This window comes from Tursiops truncatus, chromosome 4, assembly GCF_011762595.2.
Source record: "Tursiops truncatus isolate mTurTru1 chromosome 4, mTurTru1.mat.Y, whole genome shotgun sequence".
In the NCBI taxonomy this organism is placed as follows: Eukaryota; Metazoa; Chordata; class Mammalia; order Artiodactyla; family Delphinidae; genus Tursiops; species Tursiops truncatus.
Genome location: NC_047037.1, coordinates 10,025,851 through 10,051,569, shown reverse-complemented (window position 1 = coordinate 10,051,569; position 25,719 = coordinate 10,025,851). Strand labels below are relative to the sequence as shown.

At 47.0% G+C, this 25,719-nt stretch overlaps 1 protein-coding gene across 3 annotated transcripts in view; it reads right to left on the bottom strand.

Moving 5' to 3' along the window:
• Positions 1-25,719, bottom strand: part of RFTN1 (raftlin, lipid raft linker 1) — a 204,621-nt gene that overhangs the window by 169,366 nt on the left and 9,536 nt on the right. For all 3 annotated transcript variants that reach the window (XM_019934416.3, XM_073803679.1, XM_033855280.2), the window contains exon 2: positions 17,986-18,138. In XM_019934416.3, coding sequence (XP_019789975.1) covers positions 17,986-18,130 — 145 coding nt within the window. In that variant the 5' untranslated portion in view covers positions 18,131-18,138. The remainder of the gene's footprint in view (positions 1-17,985; positions 18,139-25,719) is intronic.

Genomic DNA, 25,719 nt, shown 5'->3' with positions numbered 1-25,719 from the left:
CCAGGCTCTTAGTTGTGGCAGGTGGGATCTAGCTCTCTGGCCAGGGATTGAACCCGAGCCCACTGCCCTGGGAGTGCGGAGTCTTAACCGATGGACCACCAGGGAAGTCCTGATGGTCATTATTTAAGGAACCCGTGCACCCATCCCCCAGTGCTGTGTGTTAGCTGCCCCTTCCTCTGGAAAACTGCCCTCAGCCCAATGGGAGCCACCCAAGAGGCTTGAGAGAGTCGCAAAAGCTATTAACGTGGTCCCTTCTTTCTACTCATTGTGGCAGAAAGTGTGGACTGTGTCAGTTAAAACTCATCCACCCGCTTCAAGCTAGTCTTCCTAGAATACAGAGGCTAGAAGGCAAAAACTACATTTCCCTTTTCCGATGAGGAAACCGTAACAGAGGGGTTAAGTGACTTTCCCAAAGTCACACAGCTCATCAGTGGCAGAACCAGAATTTGAAGTCTGGCTCGAGAGTCTGTGCTCTCAACCACTCACAAGGCTGCCTCTCATACAGTAGCAAGACATTTAACATAAACTTCCTGTGTTAGTTTACAGTAAGTCCCCTACATACGAACCTTCAAGTTGCACGCTTTCAAAGATGCGAACATAAGCTCACCAGGCTATAAAGCAGCAAAGGACAGGCTAACTCTGTTGTTTGGTGGCAATGCTTCCGGCGATATGAAGCTGAAGCCAAGAGCCCTTAAAAACACAGCCAAGGGCTTTCTTCCTGTTTTGTGGAAGAGTAACCGAAAAGCCTGGGTTACAAAGGCCATTTCCAGGACTGGTTTTTCCACCACTTTATCCCGGAGGTGGAGAAATATTGCTTGGAGAAGGACGTCCCATTCAACATTCTTTTGCTGCTCTACAGTGCTGTGGGCCACCCCCCAATCATGGACAACTTTCATCCCAACGTCAAAGTCGTGCATCTGCCACCAGGTACTATGTTGCTCATCCCTCCTATGGACCAGGGAGTTACAGCGACTTTCAGGAAATATTATTTACATCACACTTTTCATCAGGCAGTAAAGGCGAGTAACGAATCAGTAACAGCCTTGCGACAATTTTGGCAGGAATAGAACATGAACAAGATCATAAAAAAACACAGACTTTGCTTGGCGTGAGGTTACAGCCGTCACCGTGAATGGGGTTTGGAAGAACCATGGCCCGCAGTTTGTTCACGATTTTTTGTGATTTGATGTGAGAAGGTGAATGAGGAGTCCAAAGAGGTCTCCAGCAACGTAGTGACCCTCGGCGAGAAGCTGGAGCTAGATCTGCAAGAGCACGGCTTCATTGAACTCCTTGCTGTGCCACACGAGGAGCTTACTAATGAAGACCTGATGGAATTGGGGGCCCAGAGAAAGGACGAAGAGAGACAAGAGGAAGGAGAAGTAACTGAAGAACCGAAGGGATTCACGACACAGGAACTGGCAGGGGATTTTCTTTATCTGAGGCAGCGCTGTTAGTTTTTGAGGCACAGGATCCGAATGTAGAACGGTACACGAAGGTTGCAGCAGCTGCTCAGAATGCAATCCAGTGCTACCGTGTCATCTATGACGAGAAAAAAAGAGCTACTACCCAGACATCACTGGATTGTTTTTTCAAGAGGGTAGATAGAATTGAATCCAGCAAGGAACCAGAACCTGTACCATCAACGTCAGGCATGAGTGACACTGCAGCTTGCCCTCCGTCCCCTATTGCTGACGATCCTTCAGCTCTACCATTTCCCACCTCCTCCAACCAGCAACTCTTCTTGCCTGTTCGCTCGATGCCAGCCCCTGTATGCCAGCTGTCGTACTGTACACTGTACTTTTCAAGGTACCACACTGTAAGATTAAAAATGTTTTATTTTTTTATGTATTATTTGTGTGAAAAGTATTATAAACCTATTACAGTACAGTGCTATATAGCCAATTGTGTTAGCTGGGTACCTAGGCTAACTTTGTTGTACTTAACGAACACACTCTCGGAACGGAACTCGTTCGTATGTAGGGGACTTAACTGTATTTAATGACGTGCAGCAAATTACCCCAAAACATAGCAGCCTAAAACAACAGACATTTATCACCTCAGTTTCTGCGAGTCAGGAATCCAGGTGCAGCTTAGCTGGGTGCCTCTGGCTCAAGGACTCTCATGAGGTGGCATGAGGGCATCAGCTCAGGCGGAAGGGACCTCGAGGTCTGTTGGGGGACCAACCCCCAAGCTCATGTACAGGGGTGTTGGTGGGACTCAGGTCCTCCAGGGCTGCTGGACAAGGTTCCTCGCTGGCTGTTAGCAGGAGGCCTCCCTATGTCCCCTGCCACATAGGCCTCTGCACTGGGCAGCCTACAACATGGCAGCTGGCTTCCTCAGAAGGAGTGGGCAAGGGAACAAGAGGAATCAAGGTGCAAGCCACCATCTTGTTATAACCTAATCTCGGAAGTACCAGCCCATCACTTCCACTAGAAGCAAGTCACTCGGTCCTCCCACACCCAAGGGGCGGGGGTTATACAAGGGCATGAACGCCAGGAGGCAGGGGTCACTGGGGGCCACCTTGGAGGGTACCTACCATGCTGCCCAACATCACACAACCAGTAATCAGAAAAGTTGAGTTTAAAGCTGTTTTTACCTCCATTAACTTGTCTCCCAGCTCCAAGCTCTGTCCAGGACTCTAAGATTCTGCCCTGTTCAAGAACACAACCATGTTTGGCTCACCTCTCTGGGGCACTAGCCCCCATCACCTGCCTTTTAAGCCACCTCTGGCTTCTCATTTACAGCAAAGAAAATAAAGGGTATTACGAGAAAAGATGTCTTAGATTTTAGCTATTTTGGTCTAATCCATTTATGTGAAGTCCACAGTGAGAAACCACCGGGTAGAAAGAAGAATAAGTTTTGTTCGAATTTACAGTCTCCAGATGGGCAAGAAACAGTGGTTAGACAAGGAGAGTTGGGCCACCCGTCTGGGGGATAAAGCAAAGGCCATCCAGAAAACCCTCGGTGCCCTTCCCCCTGCGCCTAGTCATGTTTCCGGCATTATCTCAGCCCAGGCTATTGGAAGAAGCAGCAGTAATTCTTCTTTCACAAGGTTCATCTCACTCTAGACCAACATACCATTTCTTACCAAGAAAGCATCACGGACTGAAAGCCTGGTGCAAACACCCAGGGCATCCTGGATGCACCTGTTCAGTCTCCCAAAGCTCAGCCTGAAGGCACAAGCTGCCCAGACGAGACCCTCCGCCCTGGGAAGCTGGTCTGATTGAGGCACTAACCCAGGGGTTTTCCAAGCTTCAGGTTGGTGGGCCCAGGGATCAGACCCGGTCTAAGACGTCCAGGGCTTTCCTGCGCCCACCAAACAGCAGACGAAGCTCCAGCCATGCAGGGCCTGCCAGGTCAAAGATAAATCCTGGTGAATCAAGGAAAATGCTTTTCCAAGATAACACACAGACACTGTTAAGGCTACGGCCACGCTGGACTGGTTTCCAGATAAGGGAAAGCAGACACTGGGCGAGGACATGAATGACATAGCATTGGATGGGGATGATTTAGACACTGGTTCCTACGTTGAGAGGTCTCGCCACCTTGCCCACCGTTGCATGCCCAGCCTGGAGCCGGAGAAGGAGCAGCTAGGTAGTCAATAAATATCCAATGAATTGATGTCGTTGCATAACTCTGTCAGAAGGGACTGCTTTCTGCATTAAAGAAAGTCCACCCATCAAGCATGCCAGATCCCTTAGGAATATATTACCGATCCTGCACCAACAGGAACACACGCTCCGTATGGCGTCGTATTGTGTTCATGCTTACCAAGCAACTCTGAATTTACACCCAAGATGCCCAACTGAAATCATCCCCTTCCTCTTTTAAGAGGGCCCAATAAGGCTGTTCAAATGAATGTATCCTCCTCCTAATGAATCATATATATGCACCTGACAAGCATGTTTAGGCAACAAAATGGGGAAAAATCTCAGCTGCTGATGACTCCAGCAAGTACCAACTGCTGGGCTCACGTCTATTTATCAGGAGATCCGACCCGTAAACAAGGAACAGCTTAAGGCACGTCTGAAACGCAGAACTGAGGAAAAGACTCTCTAGAATTAATGACAGTGACAAGCAACCTGAAGGCGGAATCACCTACCTTTTTACACTATTTGAAAATATTTCATAGAAAAAATTCGACAGGCCTCCTTTCTTCTGAAGCATCAGTGAAAGCTAGTCCAAACATTGGCTACAGCCTCTTTATAAAATTTCTTTGAAGCCATATCACTAATAACCATAATTAGTAGGGTGCATAGAACATTAACTTGTTTTCTGTTCTGTTTAAACCAGATTAGATAAAAATTATGACCACGACCACAGCGCTGCTTTTCTGAATCCCTATAGAAAAAGAATTTGGTTTTGCTTTGACAGATAACAGTCATCACCAAGGAATTTCATTTTACTGAAGGAAGGCTTGAGTGGCTGAAATTTACTGCTTGCGTACATACACACACACCCCTGAGCCCATTTTCACACAAGACTGAGTGTTGTTTCTTGGTCTGGATTTGGAGTTGCTGGGAAAAGAGCACGAAGAGTTTTTACATTCAGGAAGGAATGCAAAGAATGCCTTCCTTCCTCTTAAATCTAATCTTATTACCTCCATTAGTGAATATTTAACAATAACATAAATACTAATAGCAGACTTGGCTGCGTTCTCAAAAGCAACAATACGGAAGACGAATTTGGTAGTTATGCTCAGGAAAGCTTAAAGCCATGTCACACATATTATCTCATTTATCTTTAAAAAACCCCCACAGACTCTGTAAAAGTGTACTTATCTGCGATAAGACATGTTTAATGGGAACCGATTTCCTTACCACTCCTTGTATCTCCTGTTTAAAAACAGAAGGGTCTGTTTTTAGCACACCTCCCAACCAGAACCTCAACCCCTAACTCGTGCAGCTGACTTCCTTTCATGAGTCTCAGAAACAAACGAAAAAAAGCAACCAACTCTTAGCAATTACAGAAACTAAAAACAAAAATGAAACACGGGCAGGAAACTAAATAAATTCACAGGGCCCAACAACCGCTACTGCCCAAACTGAAATTAAATAAACATACACACACCCTGTCCATGAAAACTCCACCACACAATTTATTAATGAACAGCAAAAGGAAACAGAAGCTGAACGTGGGGCAGGAGAAACTGTTTAATCTAATAGTCTGGAAATTACATCGGAAGGAACAGACGGTTTCACAGAAGTCAGTGCAGCCTAGAGGCACAGGCAGCGATTTTCTAGGAAAGAAAAATGTTCCCCTACCTACGGCCCATACTATTTTCAGCAAAGGAGGCGCCTATATTCAGCACAGGAGAAGCTCTGAGCCCGGCACACTGACAAAACCAGGACTGCATGGCAGCCATCCACAGCCACTTGGCCTCCAAACCTAAGCCAGAGGTCAAACAGCCTGATTTTAAACCCAGCAACAAATGGAAGGCAACGCTCCACTCCAGCGGGTTATTACCCCACGTTCGCGATCGTGGCAAATGAGAACAGTGGTGATTCTAATAGGTTACGGGCAGCGTGATCTTAACGTGGTTTCTGACCCCCAGATCCTGAGGGCCCCGGGCAGCAGGGAGACCAACATTCTGGCACAGGACCGCCCTGTGACTGAGTCTCCCCGTCTATACACAGGACTGAAAGTCACCTCCAGAGCTGCGTTACTTGAGCCGAGGTCGACTAACCTGTCTGTACAGCAACTAATACAGCATCACCCTCAGTTGCTATTTTCATCCCCACCAGCTATGAGTCACCAAACCATATGCGTAAGTTCTCCCTGGAGCAGGGCTCAGTCAAAGGAAGGGCCATGGCAGCTAGGGTCTTTGAATGACAGATCAGAGCCTACGGAGCCTCAAAGCTGTACCGGAGAGGCCTGTGGTACAGCCAACACCGCTTAAGAGCAAAGGATTTGAAGAAGGAAAGTCTGAGTTCTGATTCTAGCCCCATCACATATTTGCTGTGTGACCGTGGGCATGTTGGGTAACCTCTCTGGGCCTCATTTCCTCATCTCGAAAATCAGGATCCCCTGAGGATTAACTTACACCAAGCATGGTGCGTGTCTCATTAGCTGTCATTACTGTCGTTACTGTTACCAATAATAATAATATCATCATCATCATCATACGAGGCGCCTGGCACACCTCGTCATCAGCAGGCATCCTCAGCAAACCAAGAGAGGGCACAGAAGCAGAAAGCCTTTCTGCCACTAAGATTAAGGGCTGCAGCAGGAGGACCCTCCCTCAGGGATGAGCTTAATGTTTGGGTGTAAAAAATCATCCCCCCAACTCAGACGGGGGACCCCTCCCTGCTTTATGCTGTACCATCAGGGCTGCCTTGGGCCTTCCTTCTATCCATCCACCTCCCCCCCCTTCCTGGCTTCTGACATTTTGCTTCAAGGTTTGTTTGTTTGTTTTCCCTGCAGAAATGTGCCATCAACGTCAATGACTTTATGTTCGATTCTGCTGAAGAGCTGCAAATGTTATAGATGAACTTGTTATGTTCTAAAGCTGCAGTTACCATATTTAGTGCGGTAATAAATACCTCATTCCGGATGGCAAAACAAACACTTCAGGGCACTCGAGCCTCCACTAAAGGAACCCCATGGTGAAACCCACTTTAAACCAAGACTCCTCCTGTAATGCAAATAACTACCCATCCCCCAATCCACTTCCTTCCTTTCCAGAGCTTCCTACCAAGGGCTTCTCCCCGAAAAGGGGGACGCACACCTGCAGGCACCTGCAGCCAGGTGTCACTCCTCCCCAACGCCCTGGCCCTGATCCCTCATAGTCTCAAGCTCAGCCCATCAACACTCGTTCTAGGTTGTCAACTCTAAGTCATTTCTTTTTTTTTTTATTGAGGTATAGTTGATTTACAATGTCATGTTAGTTTCAGGTATACAGCACAGTGATTCAGTTATATATATGTACATATATTCTTTTTCAGATTCTTTTCCCTTATTGGTTATTACAAAATATTGAGTATAGTTCCCTGTGCTATACAAGTAGGTCCTTATTGGTTATTCATTTTATATATAATAGTGTGTATATGTTAATCCCAAATTACCAATTTATCCCTCCCCCATGCTCTTTCCCCTTTGGTAACCATAAGTTTGTTTTCTACATCTGTGAGTCTCTTTCTGATTTGTAAATAAGTTCATTTGTGTCTTTTTTTAAGATTCCACATACAAGTGATATCATATGATATCTGTCTTTCTCTGTCTGACTTACTTCACCTCAGTATGATAATCTCTAGGTCCATCCATGTTGCTGCAAATGGCATTATTTCGTTCTTTTTTATGGCTGAGTAGTATTCCATTGTATATATGTACCACATCTTCTTTATCCATTCCTCTGTCAATGGACATTTAGGGTGTTTCCATGTCTTGGCTATCGTGAATAGTGCTGCAATGAACACAGGGGTGCAAGTATCTTTTCGAATTATAGTTTTCTCTGGATATATGCCCAGGATCTAGGTCATTTCTATGGGACCTGGTCAGACAGGCAAGGGCAGCAGAGGAGTAGAAAAGGGGTGCAGGGAATAGAAGTGGTAGAGACCTAATCAAGGCAAAGCCTTCCAGAAAAGCGCCAAGGAGGAGGCTGTACCACGCAGGCACTGGGGCCCAAGAGCAGCCTACAGACCTGCTTCTAAGGTGCAGTGTTTCCAGCTAGACGTGATGAGCCGTGTAAATGAAAACAAAGGCCTATCCAGATGTTGGAGGTGTTACAGGCCCCTAATATGCCCAGCATGGGCTGGTCAAACCACAGTATACCGACTGTCCCCCAGGTGGGCTACACCTCCCCCTTGGACGAGAGGGAAGGATACGGACACCCAGTAGTCAAGGTCCCTGGGCCAAGAAGGGGCTGTCTGCAGACCCCAGACCACTGGGAGCACACCTGTTAGCCAGCACAAAACCGTTCCCTAAACCCACCTCTCACTCTTCCTTCAGGTGAGCCCAGCATCCTCCCTGCAAACACTCATTTCCAACTACACAGCCTCTCACCCCCAAACCTATCCACCTCCTGCCCCCCTCCACAGTGGCTGGTAACCCGCAAGGGCTGGGCTCTCGGGGAAGAGAGCCTGGAGGAGGTGAAGCTTTTCTAGGACCTTGAAGAAGAGAGAGGACCCCAGTTAGCCTCGGGGCTCTAGGGGGGGAGGGCAGCACTCCACATAGGACGCGGTTCACACAGGGCAAGAGGGAGGGCCGTGTGGTCCCACATCAGGACCAGCGGGTAGGTTCCCAGGGTGACTGATCGGGGAAGAAGGAGCCAGTTTAGAAAGACTGGCTTTTCTGACGGACAACCATTTAAGGTTTTAGGGCACCCTGGGGAGGCAGAGTATCCACAGGGGACAGCTGGGATGCAGTTACAGCGGAGATGTGGAGTACTCAGCTCAGGAGAATGACTGTGGCTGCGGGTGGGAATCTATCGCCCACGGTCTAGCCCATTGGTTTTCAGTGTGGTCCCCTGTAGGAGCAACAGCAAACAGCAGCATCACCTGGGAACCTGCTAGAAGTGCAAAATCTTGAGCCCCACCTTAGACATCCAAATGACAAATTCCACAGGTAGGGGCTCAGCAATCCGGTGTAATGAGCCCACCAGGTGATTCTGGTGTTGCTACAGTTTGAGAACAACTGTTTGTACCTGGGCTTCCCAACTACACCATGTCACATGCTTCTCAGTGCTCTGGAGAAAGAAACCAGGCTGCAGGGAACTGGAAGTGACCTGCAGGAGATTCAAACAGCTCCAAGGGCTGAAGGGAAACAAAGTCTCAGTACATGTGACCCACCTGAGGGTAACCAGCTGGGGTACCCAGGCTTGTACTGACCACCTGGCCCTTCACAAATGCCCACGGGTGCACCACAGCTGCACAGGGCATCACCTATAAGTTTCAAAAAACCCTGAGGTCTGGCTCACTTTCCCAAGAGGGACTTCACTGGTCTGGGGTGCAGCCTGGCCATGGGAATCTTTTAAGCAAAAAGTTTGAGAATCATTGTGTCCAGCTGGTAGTATTTTTGTTTTAGGAGTATGGGCTGTCCTTCTAAACATACTGCAAGCTACTCCAAGGAAATAAAATATGAGTGGTCATTATGTACGTGTATATTTATTGAATTTATTTTATACTTAAAAATCACACCAGTACCATTTCTCTCTGCCGTCTCCACTCAGATCAAAGAAATCTGCAGTCCATCTGGTTCTGGAAGGTTCTCAGTGTGGTCCCCAGACCAGCAGTATCAGCATCACCTGGGAACTTGCTACAGATGCATTCCCAGGCCTTGCCCCAGACCTAATGAATCAGAAATTCTGGAGCTTAGGATTCTGGGTTTCAAAGAGCTCTTCAGGTGCTTGTGACCCACCATCAAGTTGGAGAACCACCGCTTTAAGGAAAGGATTAGTTCTAAAGGCCTACAGTCTTTCTCTGGAGGTTAACATTATTTTGGATGGTATTTCAGAATTTGCTTATCACCTCCCTTGACCATGAAATCAGACAGGCTAACAGTACCAGGATTTATAATGAGCCATTAGGCACCCAAGCTCTTAGCCCCAAAACACTTTAATCTGTTGGTTTTTAGACCTTAAATTGTGATCCATCTTTTTAGCGGAGTCTTTCTCCCAGTTGGGAAGAGAGATTAAAAGCACAACTTAAAGAGACAGAGATTATCAGCTGCTTCTGCAGTCGCGTTTAGGGATAAGGCTACCCAGACTGGAAGTGAAGTAAAACCTGGACCTTTAAATGATTCATTGCACAATACACATGTTTTGAATAATTAATGTCACCCTGTATTATTCTCATAACCACCCAAAATTTATATACAGGGCTTAAGGCTAAAATGCTCGCAGCCAAAATCCAAGTATGAGCCTGGTCAGCATAATGGCGAAGAAAAAAATCCCAAAGGTCCGCTCTCAAAGACCTTTTAGACAGGAAAACCACATAGACGGGAATTTTAAAAATGTGGCAGTGTGAACTGGTGCTAGATATTTTAATGTGTGTCATGGGAATGTTTCACAAGCAAGAATTTAAGAGGAGACACAGAAGACGAGCTTGAAGAAGACACGCGATGGATCATGAGGTACTTTTCAGTTTTTTCATGTTGAAGCCCTTCAATTTAGTTGAAACCCACCACAACTTGCAGGCGATTCAGGAATCAAGACAGCCTAAAGTGCACGCTCTACTGTTCAGTTCGATGATGGAGTTTGCTACACACACCCAGCAGCTTGGTGGCCTAGGGCAAGTCACTTGTGTGACCTCTCCGAACTCAAGATCTCCATTATCCTTCCATACCACCCACCTCATCAGACTGTCCTTAGTTTGTTTAAAATTGATTAACACAACACGAGGTGCTTAATAAATAGCAGCTGTAATGATCACATGTAAAATAATGACGCTCCCAACCCTCATCTGCTGCCGCTGGAAATGTAAAACGGCACAACCACTTTGGAAAACAGCTGGGCAGTTTCTTATAACGGTAAACATACACTTACCCAACAACCCAGAAATTCCACTCCTGCGTATTTACCCAATAGAAATGAAAACATATGTCCACACAAGACTTGTTTACAAATGTTCATAGCACCTTTTCTGATAATAGCCCCAAACTGGAAACAGCCCAAGTGTTCAACAGGAAAATGATTGAAAAATTGTGGCACATCCAGACAGTGGAATATTACTCAGAAACACAAAGGAATGAGCTCTTGATCTATACAATGGCATGGATGAATCCCAAAAGCATTATGCTGAGTTAAAGAAGTCAGACACAGGGCTTGCCTGGTGGCGCGGTGGTTGAGAGTCCGCCTGCCGATGCAGGGGACACGGGTTCGTGCCCCGGTCCGGGAAGATCCCACGTGCCGCGGAGCGGCTGGGCCCGTGAGCCATGGCCGTTGAGCCTGCGTGTCCGGAGCCTGTGCTCCGCAACGGGAGAGGCCACAGCAGTCAGAGGCCCGCGTACCGCAAAAAAAAAGAAGTCAGACACAAAAGTATATACCCTGTATGACTACATTGCTATGTTACTCGAGAAGAAGCAGGATGAACCTAGAGTGACAGAAGGCAAATCAGCAGTTGTCTGGGGCGGGTGTTGGGGGCAGGGAATCTTCTAGGGTGATGGAAAAGTTCCACATCTTGAATGTGGTGGTGATTACACGGGTGTTTACATTTACCAAAACTCATCAAGCCATACACTTCATATGGGTGTATTTTATGGTACATAAGTTATACCCCAATGAAGTTATTTTTTATACTGCTATGCCATTCGGGAGGCCTGAGCTCTCCTTCACGTGCAGGAGAAAAATGCTGTGTGAAGGCAGTACAAGCACTGGATTCTGGTCCCACTTACTACCTACTACATATCAAGGAAATTTCCTCATCTGAAAAAAGAAAGAGAAAAAAATTGCTTTTGCTTTGGCTCTCAGGGCCACCTGGATGATCGAGTGAGATCATTATTTGAAAATGCTTTTTGGACTTCCCTGGTGGCGCAGGGGTTAAGAATCCGCCTGCCAATGCAGGGGACATGGGTTTGAGCCCTGGCCCAGGAAGATCCCACATTCCGCGGAGCAACTAAGCCCGTGCGCCACAACTACTGAGCCTGCTCTCTATAGCACGCGAGCCACAACTACTGAGCTCGCGCGCCACAACTACTGAAGCCCACGCACCTAGAGCCCATGCTCTGCAGCAAGAGAAGCCACTGCAATGAGAAGCCCGTGCACCGCAACGAAGAGTAGCCCCAGCTTGCCACAACTAGAGAAAGCCCGCGAGCAGCACTGAAGACCCAACACAGCCAAAATAAATAAATAAATAAATTTATTTTTTTAAAAAAGAAACTGCTTTAAAACAGAATCAGAGCATCCAGCCGTGTGGCCCCCATGCCAGCCATCCAGGTGCCCAGTGAACTACCTCCTCCTCTACTCCCCACTCCCTCACCTGCCAGTCAGTCCCTGGGATCACCTCCTGATCTCTCTTGACTCCCCCCCCCCCGCTCACTTCCCTCGTCCCTACTGCCACCCCTTCAGCTGAGGCCACCTTCACCCCTTGCCTGATGATTGCAATGGTTTCCAAATGCTCTCCTCTCCCCCAGTTTTATCCCTGCCATCCTTTTTCACTCTAAACCCAGAGCGAGCTTTCCAGAACATAAATTTGATCACGTCACCTACCCTCGCCCCACCTTAAAATCCTTCAGGGCTCTTGAGAGAGCCTAGTCTCCTCAGTCCAAGGCCTAAGACCTTTAGTCACCTGGCCCCTGAAAAGCCACACTCCAACCGACCTGAACCACCTACAGCTTCCCGTACATGCAATGCTGTCTCCACGTTCTGGCCCCTCCCATAGGTTGTCCCCTTTGCCTGAAAAGATCACCTGCTCCCAGCTTCATTCTCCTGCCTAACTCCAAATCCACCTGCGGATCTCAAACCTTCCTTGACATACACATCTTCCAACAAGGGAACCTTCCACCACAGCCCCTCTATCACCAGCACTCTAGCCTCAAGTACTACAGTCACTTGGTTCTTCATCTGTAAGATGCCGAAGCCATGTAGACCAGTGGGCTAGACCAGTGCTATGGACTGAATTGTCCCTTCAATATTCAACTGCTGAAGCCCCAACCCACAATGTGACTGTATTTAGAGTAAGGAAGCAACTACGGTTAAATGATGTCATAAGGGTGCAGCTCTACTCCAATAAGACTAATGTCCTTATAAGAAATGAGACATGAGAAGGGACTCTCTCTGTCTCTCTCAGACGTGAAGACACAGCAAGAAGGCGGCCGTCTGCAAGCCAGGAAGAGAGCTCTCACCAGAACCCAACCCTGCTGGCCCCCTGATCTTGGACTTTCAGCCTCCAGATCCATGAGAAAATAAAAATCTGTGGTTTAAGCCCACCAGTCTGGAGCATTTTGTTACAGCAGCCCAGCTGACTAAGACAAGGGAGCACCTCCTGTCTGGTTCACTCTTATGTGCTCAGGACACACATCTGCCTCTGGTCAACATTCAATAAATATCTGTGAAATCAATGAGCTGTCATCCTACAGTCCGTGATGAACCCAAGGGCAAACTTTCATAATAACATGGTACATTAATGTGCATTAGGGATACAGAGTCAGACCTGCCACAGAGTTATCCTCCCTTGAAAACCAACTAGAACAGCACTGCCCGACAGACCCTTCTGCAATGGTGGGCGTGTCCTCCATCTGCGATGTCCAGTATGGTAGCCACCAGCCACATGTGCGTGCTGAGCGCTTGAAGTGTGGCCAGGGTGACAGAGGCACTGAATTTTTCATTTTATTCAGTGGTAATCAATTATTATATTTCAGTAACCATGTGGCTGGTGAATTCTGTACTGGACAGTGCAGGGCTAGACAGTTCAAGCAAGGATCACGCCCTGGGCACTAACTTCATCCTACAGGTCTCTGACTGCCAACTGTCCCCACACCAAGCATGTTATAAACACAGTGGATTCTCACAGAGCTGACACAGGTAGCTTCTGAGTGGCCTGGCACAGAGAAGCTGGCAAAACACACACAGAAGAGGGATAATGAAGCACCGTTTTGCAGTAATTGTGATGCTTTTGGGCCTCCGTCTGCGATGAAACCCATCAAAGGGCAGGTTCATCCCTCGGCGACCAGAGTTAATTGAAAATTTAAGATCCAATCGAATCACCCAGAATGGAGATTTTTGCCAGCTTACATGCTTCACTTGTGAGTCTCCCGCTGCTTTTCGCCTCCGCCAGCCCTACAAGCGAGGCTGCGTGTCCCAGTATCATCCACAAAAGCACCGAGCTCTAAGCAAGGGACAGATAGAACAATGTTGGCTCCGACCTCGATTGTTTTAAAGGGCACGTGGTCCCCTTCCTGCCTAGGCCAGCAGGTGGAAGTGGACAACACCCTTTCCCCAACCTGAAATTCATTAACGTGTCAGATGACCACCTTCGCTATGAAAAATAAGCATGTCAAGTGCTCCTCAAAAATCCCCTATGGCCAAAACCCTATAGAAGAGTATTCCTATGTGTCTCTACACTAGAACACAAGTTTTCTAGCAAGAATGTTCTGACTGGTGTCAATGCCTATTTCTCTGGCACCTTGCGGTTTACAAGGCACAAGAGCTCAGATGCCCAAGAGATCCATATGCAAATTCCACCCTAATCACTTCCTAGCACTGCATCTTTAGAAAGGTTACTTAACCTCTCTGAGGGTCCATTTCCTCTTCTGCAAAAAAGGAACGAGTGTCCCCATACACCTCACTGGGTTACTGTGGCGATAAGATGACATAAGAAACCACAAAAAGACGAATGGTCATAGCAACTTGATTTGTAATCGCCCCAAACTGGAAATGACCCCAAAGTCCATCAGCAGGTGAATGGAAAAACACACTGTGGTAAATCCATTCAATAGAATATTACTCAGCGACGAAATAGGAATGAGCCACTGACGCACCAAACAACATACATGAATCTCAAAATAAGTAAGCTGAGTGGAAGAAGCCAGACCAAATGACTACACACCATGATTCCATTTATAGAAAATTCTAGAAAATAAAATCAGTGATAGAAGGCAGATTACTGGCTGTCTGGGGACAGAGGGTTGGAAAAAAGGAGGGACTCCAAAGGAGCATGAGGACACTTTGGGGGCAGTGGAAACGTTCTACATCTTGATGAGGTGACGGCTTCATGGGTTTGAACATTTTAAAGATGTGCAGTGTGGTACGCTTAAATAATACTTTGGCAAAGTTGAAAAGTTTAAAAAAATGAGATCAGGGATCTAATGCCCCATCACGGGACCTGGCACACAGTAGGCTCTTAACAAATGTTGGCTCCACTCTAGAGCAATAATGAATGATCCCATTAGAACTTCTGGAAAAGAAACTTGACAGGCTGCCAGAGAACCGCATCAGCAGGTGTAACAGTGACTTTGAAGGTGTACTAGAACCCAACTATTTAGGACACGCTGTTCTCGGCCAGAAAGCATAAACAAGAAAGATGAACAGAAAGATGGGAAAGGCTTGGTCTCTGCCCTCAAGGAAACACAAATGAGTTTAATATATCATGGAATAAAAGTGTCAGAAAGGGCTTCCCTGGTGGCGCAGTGGTTGAGAGTCCGCCTGCCGATGCAGGGGACATGGGTTCATGTCCCAGTCCGGGAAGATCCCACATGCCGCGGAGCGGCTGGGCCCGTGAGCCATGGCCGCTGAGCCTGTGCGTCCAGAGCCTGTGCTCCGCAACGGGAGAGGCCACAACAGTGAGAGGCCTGCGTACCGCAAAAACAAAACAAAACATAAAACAATAAAAGGGGACCCTAAATAAATTACAGCACCCTGAGTAATTCAAGCATATAGGGGCCATTAAATCATATTTTCAAAACATATGGAACCACGAGGTGTGTGCCTCATGGTACAATGTTAAGATGCAAAAAAGCAGGATACAAAAATATACATTGAGGATTCATTCAACAAACATTATTGATTATCTATTATGTGCCAGGCACTGTTCTTTTTTTTTCTTTTTTTTAAAGCACCGACAATACAGCAAAGGATAAAATAAGCACAATCCTGCTCTCATGAGAAGGGATTCCACCTTCTGAAGGAAGGCAAACAACAAACAAGGAAATGAATAACAACAAGCGAAATATAAAGCATGTTGACAGCAGCATACGCTATGAGGAGAATCAAGAGGGGAAAGGGATGGGGTGTCAGGGGAGGTGAAATTTTAAACAGGCAGTCAGAGAGGTTTCCCAGAGAAGGGGGTTAAGGGTTTGAACCCAGGGTATATCTGAGAAAACTTCCAGGCAGAGGGAACAGGCAGTGCAAAGGCCCTGAGGAGGCCTGGGAGATTTGAGAAACAGCGAGGCCGCAGTGACAGAACACGCAGGACAGTGGGAGATTGAGGCAGAGGGAAGCTGGTGTCTCAGGGTCTGGGAGTCATGGCAGGGTTTTGAGCAGAGGAGTGATGTGATCTGGGGGTGGTGGGAACAAGGGGAGAGAAGCAGGGAGACCAGCTAGAATTTTTCCAGTGTTTTCCTAACTTTTTTTTAAGTCTTTATTGAATTTGTTACAATATTGTTTTTTTTTTTATTTTTTATGTTTTGGTTTTTTGGCTGCGAGGCATGTGGAATCTTAGCTCCCTGACCAGGGATGGAACCCTCACCCCCAGCATTGGAGGGTGAAGTCCTAACCCCTGGACCACCAGGGAAGCCCCTCCTAACTTTTTATGATGAACATATATCCACTTTATAATTGGAAAACAAAAGGTAATTCAATCCAAACAAGCCATGTAGGTGCTGTGACTGGAGCACAAGGAAGCAGAGAAACAAACAAGGTCAGGGAAATAGCTCAGGGAATGAGCGATGAATCAGTGGGGGGCAGGGGGCGGGACATATTCCTGGAAATTATTACTAAGAAAAGCAAAAGGCACAAATCACTCCTCTTAGTAATAAAAGAAGTGTAACCACAATGCACAAAAATATGAAAAAGAGAAAAAGAATTCCCCCACCATCTCAGCACCCTAACAATCAATATCGACCATCTTGTTATATACTTCCTTCGGATCTTTTCTCCTACACATGCTCTGGTTTTCTCCTTGACCATCCTACGAGGCCCAGCACACTGAAAGCGCTCAAATACTCATTGACCAAATACTGGATGACGAAATACTCCAAATGCTTCTAGGTTCAGATTTGTCCATGTTACATCAGCTACCTCATTAGCATTTCTGGAAGTAGTTTTAAGAGGCCTGGGTGACAGAATGGAAATTGTGGGTGAGGGGGAGACATGGTCACAATGACTAAGGTGTCAAGTCTGGCCGTTTAGGACAACGGTGACATTATATTCATCAACGGCGCCAGCAGGAAGCAGCCTGCTGAGGAAGAGGCCGGGTTCAGTTTGGGGGACGTGAGGGGTGCCCAGGCCCACCCCTGCAGAGACGCCCAGCTGCCCATCCCTCTCGGGGCTCAGAAAGCATCTGGAGCTTCAGCACGAAGGTGGTCGGGCAGAAGCGGTGGAGGAGGGAGCTGGGGTAGTGATGCCAGCAACCCAACTGGAGCTGGACGTGCTAAGAGCTTCAGAACACGTGTCGCCTCTCCTGATTCTCAGTGCTGCCCTGCAAGCTGGTCTGTGTGTGCCCACTTCACAGATGAGGACACTGCAGGCCCGGCTGCTCCACGGCAGAGCCAGGGCTCAAACCCACGACTCGTAGGGCTTTTCCCATGAATTCTCTTCTCTTACTAGAAGATTAACATATTCACAGAAGCCCAGGGAGAAAGTTAGTCTTAAGATGTCTCTGTTAGGAAGCTCCTGGGTTGGGCTTACGGCTTCCAGGGGTCTCCCACAAGGAAGAATGTTCTCTTCCTCTTCCGAAAACATAGTTTACATGTTTCCGACTTACAGTTATAGCCTGCTGAGTTTTTCCATGTGTACGAGTCTTGGAAACCAGGACGGGCCGCGTGCTTTTCCCACAGCACCACCTCAACTCTCTGTATACAGTCGGTGCTCAGCAAATGCTCAGGATGAAAACACTGACCCTCACTCGCCAGTCACCCGGGGGCCACTGGGACACCGGGGTGAGGCAGGGCCAAGCCCGCTGGACGAGCAGTCTCGAAAGACGCCAGCGGACAAGGGGCAGGGAGACCTGGGTGGACGGGCAGACGACCACGCGGACAGATGGCGACTGTCCTCTTCCGCGCATCTTGTCGTGAAACAGTCTGTAAACAAGCGGGCCCAGGGCCAAATGCAGCCCACCCAAGTGTACTCTTTGGTTCACACCTGGTTTTAATTTGTTACAATTTAAATTAGTTGCTAGCTTTCAAAACAATGAAAGATTTCACCTAAAAATCTGGATTTCTGAGCGCAGGCCCTTCTCAACAGGCCCACGCTTTGCAGTTCACCTCCCAACGCCCCCCCACCCCCACCCCCAGCCCCCCACCCCCCAGCGTGTCCTGGGCAGCCCCTCCAGCGCTGATTGGGCCGAAGCCCTGTCAAGCCCCCCACCCCTGGGTTGGGCTGAACCCCGTCCTCACCGGCGGTCAGGGTGGTGAACTCCAGGAAGCGGTACTCATAGGACACGTCTATCTTGGTTTCCACCTGGGGCCTCTTCAACGTCGAATAGATATTCCCAGGCCGTTTGTCATCAGGTTTCTCTAACTTGTTCAATCCGCAACCCATTTCAGCAGCTGCCAGCAAAAGGAGAAAAACGGGGGAATGATTTTCTTCTTCCTGTGATGTTGTTTTTACACACCGTAGTATAAACGACCCCATTATTTCCCTGAAGAACACGTAAAGGACTTGAGCCTGGCTGAAATCTAGAGCACAGTTCAACCCATGACCTGAACACTGGAGGCTCTACGCTCAGGCTGCTTTCTCTCGCTCATAAGATACCATTACCAGCCAGCCTGTGATTCTGAAACGACACCAAAAACATACTGTTTTACAGAACGAAAAGACAACCCTCAGAATGGGAGAAAATATTTGCAAACGAAGCAACTGACAAAGGATTAATCTCCAAAATATACAAGCAGCTCATGCAGCTCAATATCACAAAAAACAAACAACCCAATCCAAAAATGGGCAGAAGACCTAAACAGACATTTCTCCAAAGAAGATATACAGACTGCCAACAAACACATGAGAGAATGCTCAACATCATTAATCATTAGAGAAATGCAAATCAAACTACAATGAGATAGCATCTCACACCAGTCAGAATGGCCATCATCAAAAAATCTACAAACAATAAATGCTGGAGAGGGTGTGGAGAAAAGGGAACCCTCTTGCACTGCTGGTGGGAATGTGAATTGATGGAGAACAGCATGGAGGTTCCTTAAAAAACTAAAAATAGAACTACCATGTGACCCAACAATCCCACTACTGGGCATATACCCTGAGAAAACCATAATTCAAAAAGAGTCATGTACCACAATGTTCACTGCAGCACTATTTACAATAGCCAGGACATGGAAGCAACCTAAGTGTCCACTGACAGATGAATGGAGAAAGAAGATGTGGCACATATATACAATGGAATATTACTCAGCCATAAAAAGAAACAAAATTGAGTTATTTGTAGTGAGGTGGACGGACCTAGACTCTGTCACACAGAGTGAAGTAAGTCAGAAAGAGAAAAACAAATACCGTATGCTAACACATATATATGGAATCAAAAAAAAAAGGTTCTGAAGAACCTAGGGGTAGGACAGGAATAAAGACGCAGACGTAGAGAATGGACTTAAGGACACGTGGAGGGGGAAGGGTAAGCTGAGACGAAGTGAGAGAGTGGCATGGACATATATACGCTACCAAATGTAAAATAGATAGCTAGTGGGAAGCAGCCGCATAGCACAGGGAGATCAGCTCGGTGCTTTGTGAGCACCTAGAGGGGTGGGATAGGGAGGGTGGGAGGGAGATGCAAGAGGGAGGAGATATGGGGATATATGTATACGTATAGCTGATTCACTTTGCTATAAAGCAGAAACTAACACACCATTGTAAAGCAATTATACTCCAATAAGGATGTTTAAAAAAATATATTGTTTTATATCATTTTTCTCCCCATCTGAGGAAAATAACACCTCAGAGTGTCTCAGTTCCCCTATACTCTGTATACATGATTAAAAAATGGGATGTGAAAAGCAATACAAGTGCATCATGGTGTCAGCCCATCTGAAAAAAAAATAAGAGAGATGTCGCTCCGCCGTGGTTTCTAAGAGGGGATAATAAGTTGTTACGATTTCCAAAGTCCTTTCTACCCTCAACGGTAATTATTTAGACAGGATTTTACATTCAAAAAACACCTCCCAAAGTAGATGGTGGTACTTTTACAGGCCTCGTCTAAAAAGTCCCTGTTTATTCCGTTTTAGACCAAACCACAGGAACAGAGCGGTTCTTCCAGACTCAGAGTCATTTGAGACCAAAATGAAAACTGGCTGAACACTAAGAGCAGGGCCGCAGAAATTGGAAGCAGAATCCACGTGTATCGGAGCAAAGATCCGTGGCTGCGGTTTGGAAAGAAAACGGAGAAATGTTAATACGATGTGCATACGAGGGTGGGCTGAGCTTCCAGGGGATTAAAAACAATGAATGTTCTCTGTTTATTTAGGCAGAATGACATTCATGAAATGACTTTTTATCCACTCCCCAGACTACAGCGGGAGATAGTTTCCCTTTTGTGACTGAGCCTGGCTAAGTTCCCTCCTCTGTGGGGCACCGGTGCTGCCATCAGAACATAGTTCACAAATATATTAACTGGTCAAGAATATCACAAACAGAAACGTGGTGGCCACTTCCTTTTTGAGATAAGAATTTCCGTTGGTTCAATCCATTCACAAGGTACCCAGCTTCCTACGGCAACTTGGCCAGCTCCAAAACAACAAGATGAACCGCACAAAAGCAACGAGGCCGGGGAGGGAGGGAACAGGCTGATGAAGCGACAACCAGGCTATATTGGCAGTAATTAAAAAAAGTCTGGAAGGATGGATGAGAACAGGAAGGCTTACTTATGCCTTAATAAGAGAACATTAGTGTCCAAAGGGCCAGAGCAGACATGATTTATGTGCAGTCTGCATGAACTGATTACTTGTAAAATACTCTGCAGTTCTGCAGATATAATAGCTGATATGCACAGAGGCTGCATATTTAACTGCTAGAAAGCAAACCGCCTGGCATCCGCCGGGGCAAAGCAGAAGCAGACAGGGAGGCCCCTAAGTACTGGGGAACAGGTAACCTAGCGAGATAAATACTATCACTGCCAGAACAGAACTGGAAATAACCCAAAGGCTTACCAGTCACTCACTCGTCTTCCTCCCTACAAAGGACCGAGCATTTGGGGACCTCCAAGAAAAAAAACCTTTCCTCAAAAATCTTCCCAAAATTCGAGCATTAGAGAGTCATTCCTTTGAGAACACCCTACCTCAGCATTGCCTTTGAAACCACAAATATCTCCCTGGGACGGGCAACAAGCCAAGCTCCTGGTAGCCACTAACACTTTAGTATGATTTAATTTCTTCTCTCAAGGACAGGATCCTGCACAGCATAAAAAAAGGAGGAGAGGATTATCAAGATGAATAAGATAGTCTCAGACAAATTTGGGGTTGCAGGGAGGCATGTCAGGAAGTATTAGAAAAACTCCCAATTCATAACTTTGAATTTAAGGTTTTAATCAGACTATCCCAAACCTGAGGTCCAAGTTCACTCCAAAGGGCACTGTGCTTGTCTCACAGGACACAATGAGACCCTGGGAAATCATCTATGTGATCAGACACTGTACCAGCCAGGTGCAAAACTGTAATACCAGTGAATCCTTGAGGTCTCAAATTTTAGGGCATACAACCCTGGTTAAGCAACTGCTTCTAAAGCACAGTTCTCTCTGGGAAGGGAATCATGGTGAAGCCGTTGCCAGTCACCAAAAGCTCAGTGTGAATTTGTTCCTCTTACTCGTTCGTGTTAGGGCCCTACCTTGCTTGCTACTGGCACATTTGCTTTCCTCCTAGTTCCTTCCTGCATTCTTCCACCAACCCCACCCCTGTCAAAATAGGAAAGACTTTTACATCACTCCAAAAATGTCTGTTACAGTCCCTACTATGCTCAAACAAGTCACAAAATCTAGCTTACGAAAAGAAGGAAAACTGGGGCTTCCCTGGTGGCGCAGTGGTTGAGAGTCCGCCTGCCGATGCAGGGGACACGGGTTCGTGTCCCGGTCGGGGAAGATCCCACATGCCACGGAGCGGCTGGGCCCGTAAGCCATGGCCGCTGAGCCTGCGCGTCCGCAACGGGAGAGGCCACAACAGTGAGAGACCCGCGTACCGCAAAAAAAAAAAAAAAAAAAAAAGAAGGAAAACTAAGATATAATAGTGCCTTACATCTACATTTTGTAAACTTCCCTGTTTCCAGTGCAAGGTTCCCAAACCCTGGTTGTATTAGAATCCCACAAGAAGCTGGGGCAGAGGCTGCATATGGGCCTTGGAGGGCAGTGAGAGGTGGAGGAGGAGGAAGGAGTGAAGGGCACAGCCTCACCGGATGCCAGCAGATGGGGCTGGCGTAGCTGCACGTGCCCCGCACAGACATTCAGGGAGGGTCTCGGGGGTCAAGGTAGGGCAGAAGGTAAACGGTAACTGTGATGGTTTTTTAATGTGGCCCCCAAATCCTTTGACACTCCTGCCATCGAGAGGCGGGGCCTATGTCACCTCCCCTGAATCCGGGCTCCGTGACTGCTTTGCTATAGAAAGCGTCAGATGATGCAGTGCCAGCTTCTGGACCTGAGCCTTAAGAAACTGGGAGCATCCACTGCCTGACTCTCGGGACACCTGCTCTTGGAACCCAGCCACCATGCCATGAGGGAGCTCAAGCAGCCCCGAAGAGAGGCCCTCCCTGAGCAAAACACACCGCTGTTGCTGCTTTAGGCCTCTAAGTTTTGGCGTGATTCATCATACGACAGGTAAGCTCTACATCAAGTTTGCTCCAAATGACCACAGCCAGCTGCCTCCTCGGCCAAGCCTGCAGTCAGGGGCCTGCTTCAGCCACTCATGCTGGAAGGACATCTGGGGAGTTTCCAGTTTGGGGCGATTCTAAAAAAGTGGCTGTAAACATTCACGTAGAAGTTCTGACGTGGACCTAAGTTTTCATTTCTCTACGGCAATACCTCGGGGCGGGATCGCTGGGTTACACGGTAAGTACAGGATCCTGTTAATGAATAACACACTCAGGGTGGCCAGATGCTGACCCGCGAGAGGCACCGTGGAAGGTGAGACCCGCTGAGATTCCGCGGATTTAGCTCGGCCACCCCTGCTCACCCTGGAGCATCAGCTCACTGGGAGGGAATCATGACCAGCAGTGCTATTCATGGCTATTTCTCCTTTCGTTATTGTCTGTTTTTGTAAAGGACACTTGCTAAAAATCACCTGTGTGTGATGACATTTTTCCAGTACTTCCGTATGGTCCATCCAACCCCCATAGCTCTGCCCTTCCAAATTCCTATAGTCACTTCACATTGACACCTATGGAAACCAGGTTACTTGTTTTATGTGTGAGGTGATGGTTGGATCAGCTCTGATTATTCGACAGTCACACAGGAGGGTTTTTTCTTCTTTTTACGTCTTTATCTTCCCAAAAGACATCCCTGCACCCACGTGCATGGGTCTCTCTAGCATCAAGGCACTAAGAAAAACCATCCAAGGGGTCTTCACAGGTCTTTCCCCCACTCCTATGGTGAGACAGTGGGAAAAGAGCCAAAGTATCCTTACAGCTCTTCAGCAGAAACTGGCTAAACATTAGTAGGACTGGAGACAGACTAGGGAAGAAAATAAGGTCATCACTGGGGGTCTCTGAGACCCACTACAAGGAGAGATCATTTGCAAATGACCCAGAAGCAAAGATCCCTCAACTGGTGACACTCTGGAAAAATCAATTCTTTCTGAATCAAGCCTAGAAGGAGGTGTGTCTTTGGTATATGTGGGCCCAGTTTCATGCAGGACCTGTCAGCTCCATGAGGGAGAGAATTCATGTTCCAAGTTCGTGCATTCATTCATCTAATGAACATTTATTATGGCCTCTTTTGAGTCACACCCTCAATTAGGAAATACAAAAATGGAAAGACCAGGTCCTACCCTCTAGGAGATCACAGGTGAAGGAGAAGAAAGACAATGAAGAAATACACGTGGTACGGTGAGGCTGGTTGTTCTAGAAGTCTGGGCGGGGTGCAGGGCATTTGGAGAAAACCGCTGTGATATAAAACAGAGGGCACATCCCCATAGACTTGGTTCCAGAAAGAGCTGATCAGCCATGGGGCACGATGTTCTGTGTCATTTTAAATGTTGAAATGTTTGAATTTTTATTTTAAAGTAGTTCTAATTTGGTTTTGAAATACTTCCCCAGATGCACGTAAAACACTGAAAAACCACTTCAAAAAGGATCACCTCCGGGCTTCCCTGGTGGCGCAGTGGTTGAGAGTCCGCTTGCCGATGCAGGGAACACGGGTTCGTGCCCCAGTCCGGGAAGATCCCACATGCCGCGGAGCGGCTGGGCCCGTGAGCCATGGCCGCTGAGCCTGCGCATCCGGAGCCTGTGCTCCGCAACGGGAGAGGCCACAACAGTGAGAGGCCCGTGTACCGCAAAAAAAAAAAAAAAAAAAAAAAGGATCACCTCCTTAAACAATTATTTTTCAGCTGGGGTTTAAAAAAAATCCCTGAGTTTAAAGGTTTATTTTTACTATCAACTAGCATGCACACATTTAAATAATGGGGGCAATAAATGTAGTTATATTTTCAAATACAAATTAGTTTCATTAAGAGTTAGCCCTCATTTACCACACTTGCTGCTAATCTGAGGCAGACCGTAAAGCTAATTTTAACAACTGCCAACAGCTCATGACAAGCGACCAGAGATGGGGCAATTATACGCAATGATGCTGGATCAGCTGGCAAACTCATTCTTTATTTCTCCACTCAAATCCTATATTTAAAGACTCGAGTGTGTTTATTACATCATTCAGGCACCCAAAGTAGGAACTGATGATCCAAATTAAGAAGTTTTTACATGATAAGAACATCTCCCTCCACCCAGAAATGTAAATGAAAACTTGAAAATCCAATCAGCTGTACGGATGGTGTCAAATCTTGATATCCTAAAAACTAAGACAGAAACCCAAGGATAACTAAAACTGACCCATGTAAAGTATTCCTGATTCAATGCCAAGGAAAAGAACAATCTGTATGAAACGGGGTTATATTATGGTGCTACTTTTTTTTAAGTGTCTATGTGTGTATCTGTATATGAAAATCCACATATTTTTTTTAACTGGCAGGTTAAATAAAGATATTCACAGAAATTTCCTCTGGGTCACGAGTGATGAGAGACATTCTCTTTATGGTTTTCTATATTCCCAAGTTTTCTGTGTTGCATATGCATTACATTTCCTAGCTGAAGACAACAAGATGTATCACAGACAGCCTGCAAGATATCCCTCAATAATCCTCCCGTTCACCAGTGGTCCCCTCCTCTACTGAGCAGGGCTGACCTGTGTAGTCAGTAGGATATGTCCCTGGGGGAAGCCCGCTACCATATTGTAAGAACACTCTATTAACCCCGTGGAGAAGCCCCCAGGGCAGGGAACTGAGGCCTCCAACCAACAGCCACGATGAACTCAACACTCAAGTGGGAGCATCCCTCAGCTCCAGAACAGCCTTCAGCCTAGCCAGCATCTTGACCACAGTCTCGTGAGAGACCCTGAGTCAGAACCACCCAGCTCAGCTGCTTCTGGATTTCTAACTCACAGAAGCCCTGCGAGATAATAAACATTCATTACTATTTTCAGTTGCCAAGTTTGGGGGTAATATGTTACACAGCAAGAGATAAGGCAATACGAGGGGTATTTACATTAGCAAAGGAAAACACTCGGTGGAGACTGATCCAGACCACCTTTCTTTCTGCTCTCCCACTAGCCTCCATCACAACCACCCTTAAAACAGCCTCCCCTCAGAAGAACTTGCTACTCAAAGTGTGGTCCTCAGACCAGGAGCAATGGCACTCCTGGGATCAGCCCACCCGGACCTACTTAATCAGAATCCACCTTTTCACACACGATTCATCAAAGTCTGAATCACAGTAAAGCTTGAGAAAGCCATGGCGGTGGTTCTCAATCTCGGCTACACACTGGAATCACCTGGACAGCTGTTTTGATGTCCAGATGCCCAGGCATTTGGGGTGGGGCCCAAGCATCATTTTTAAGACATCCCCACAAGTGATTCTAACTGACATCCAGGATT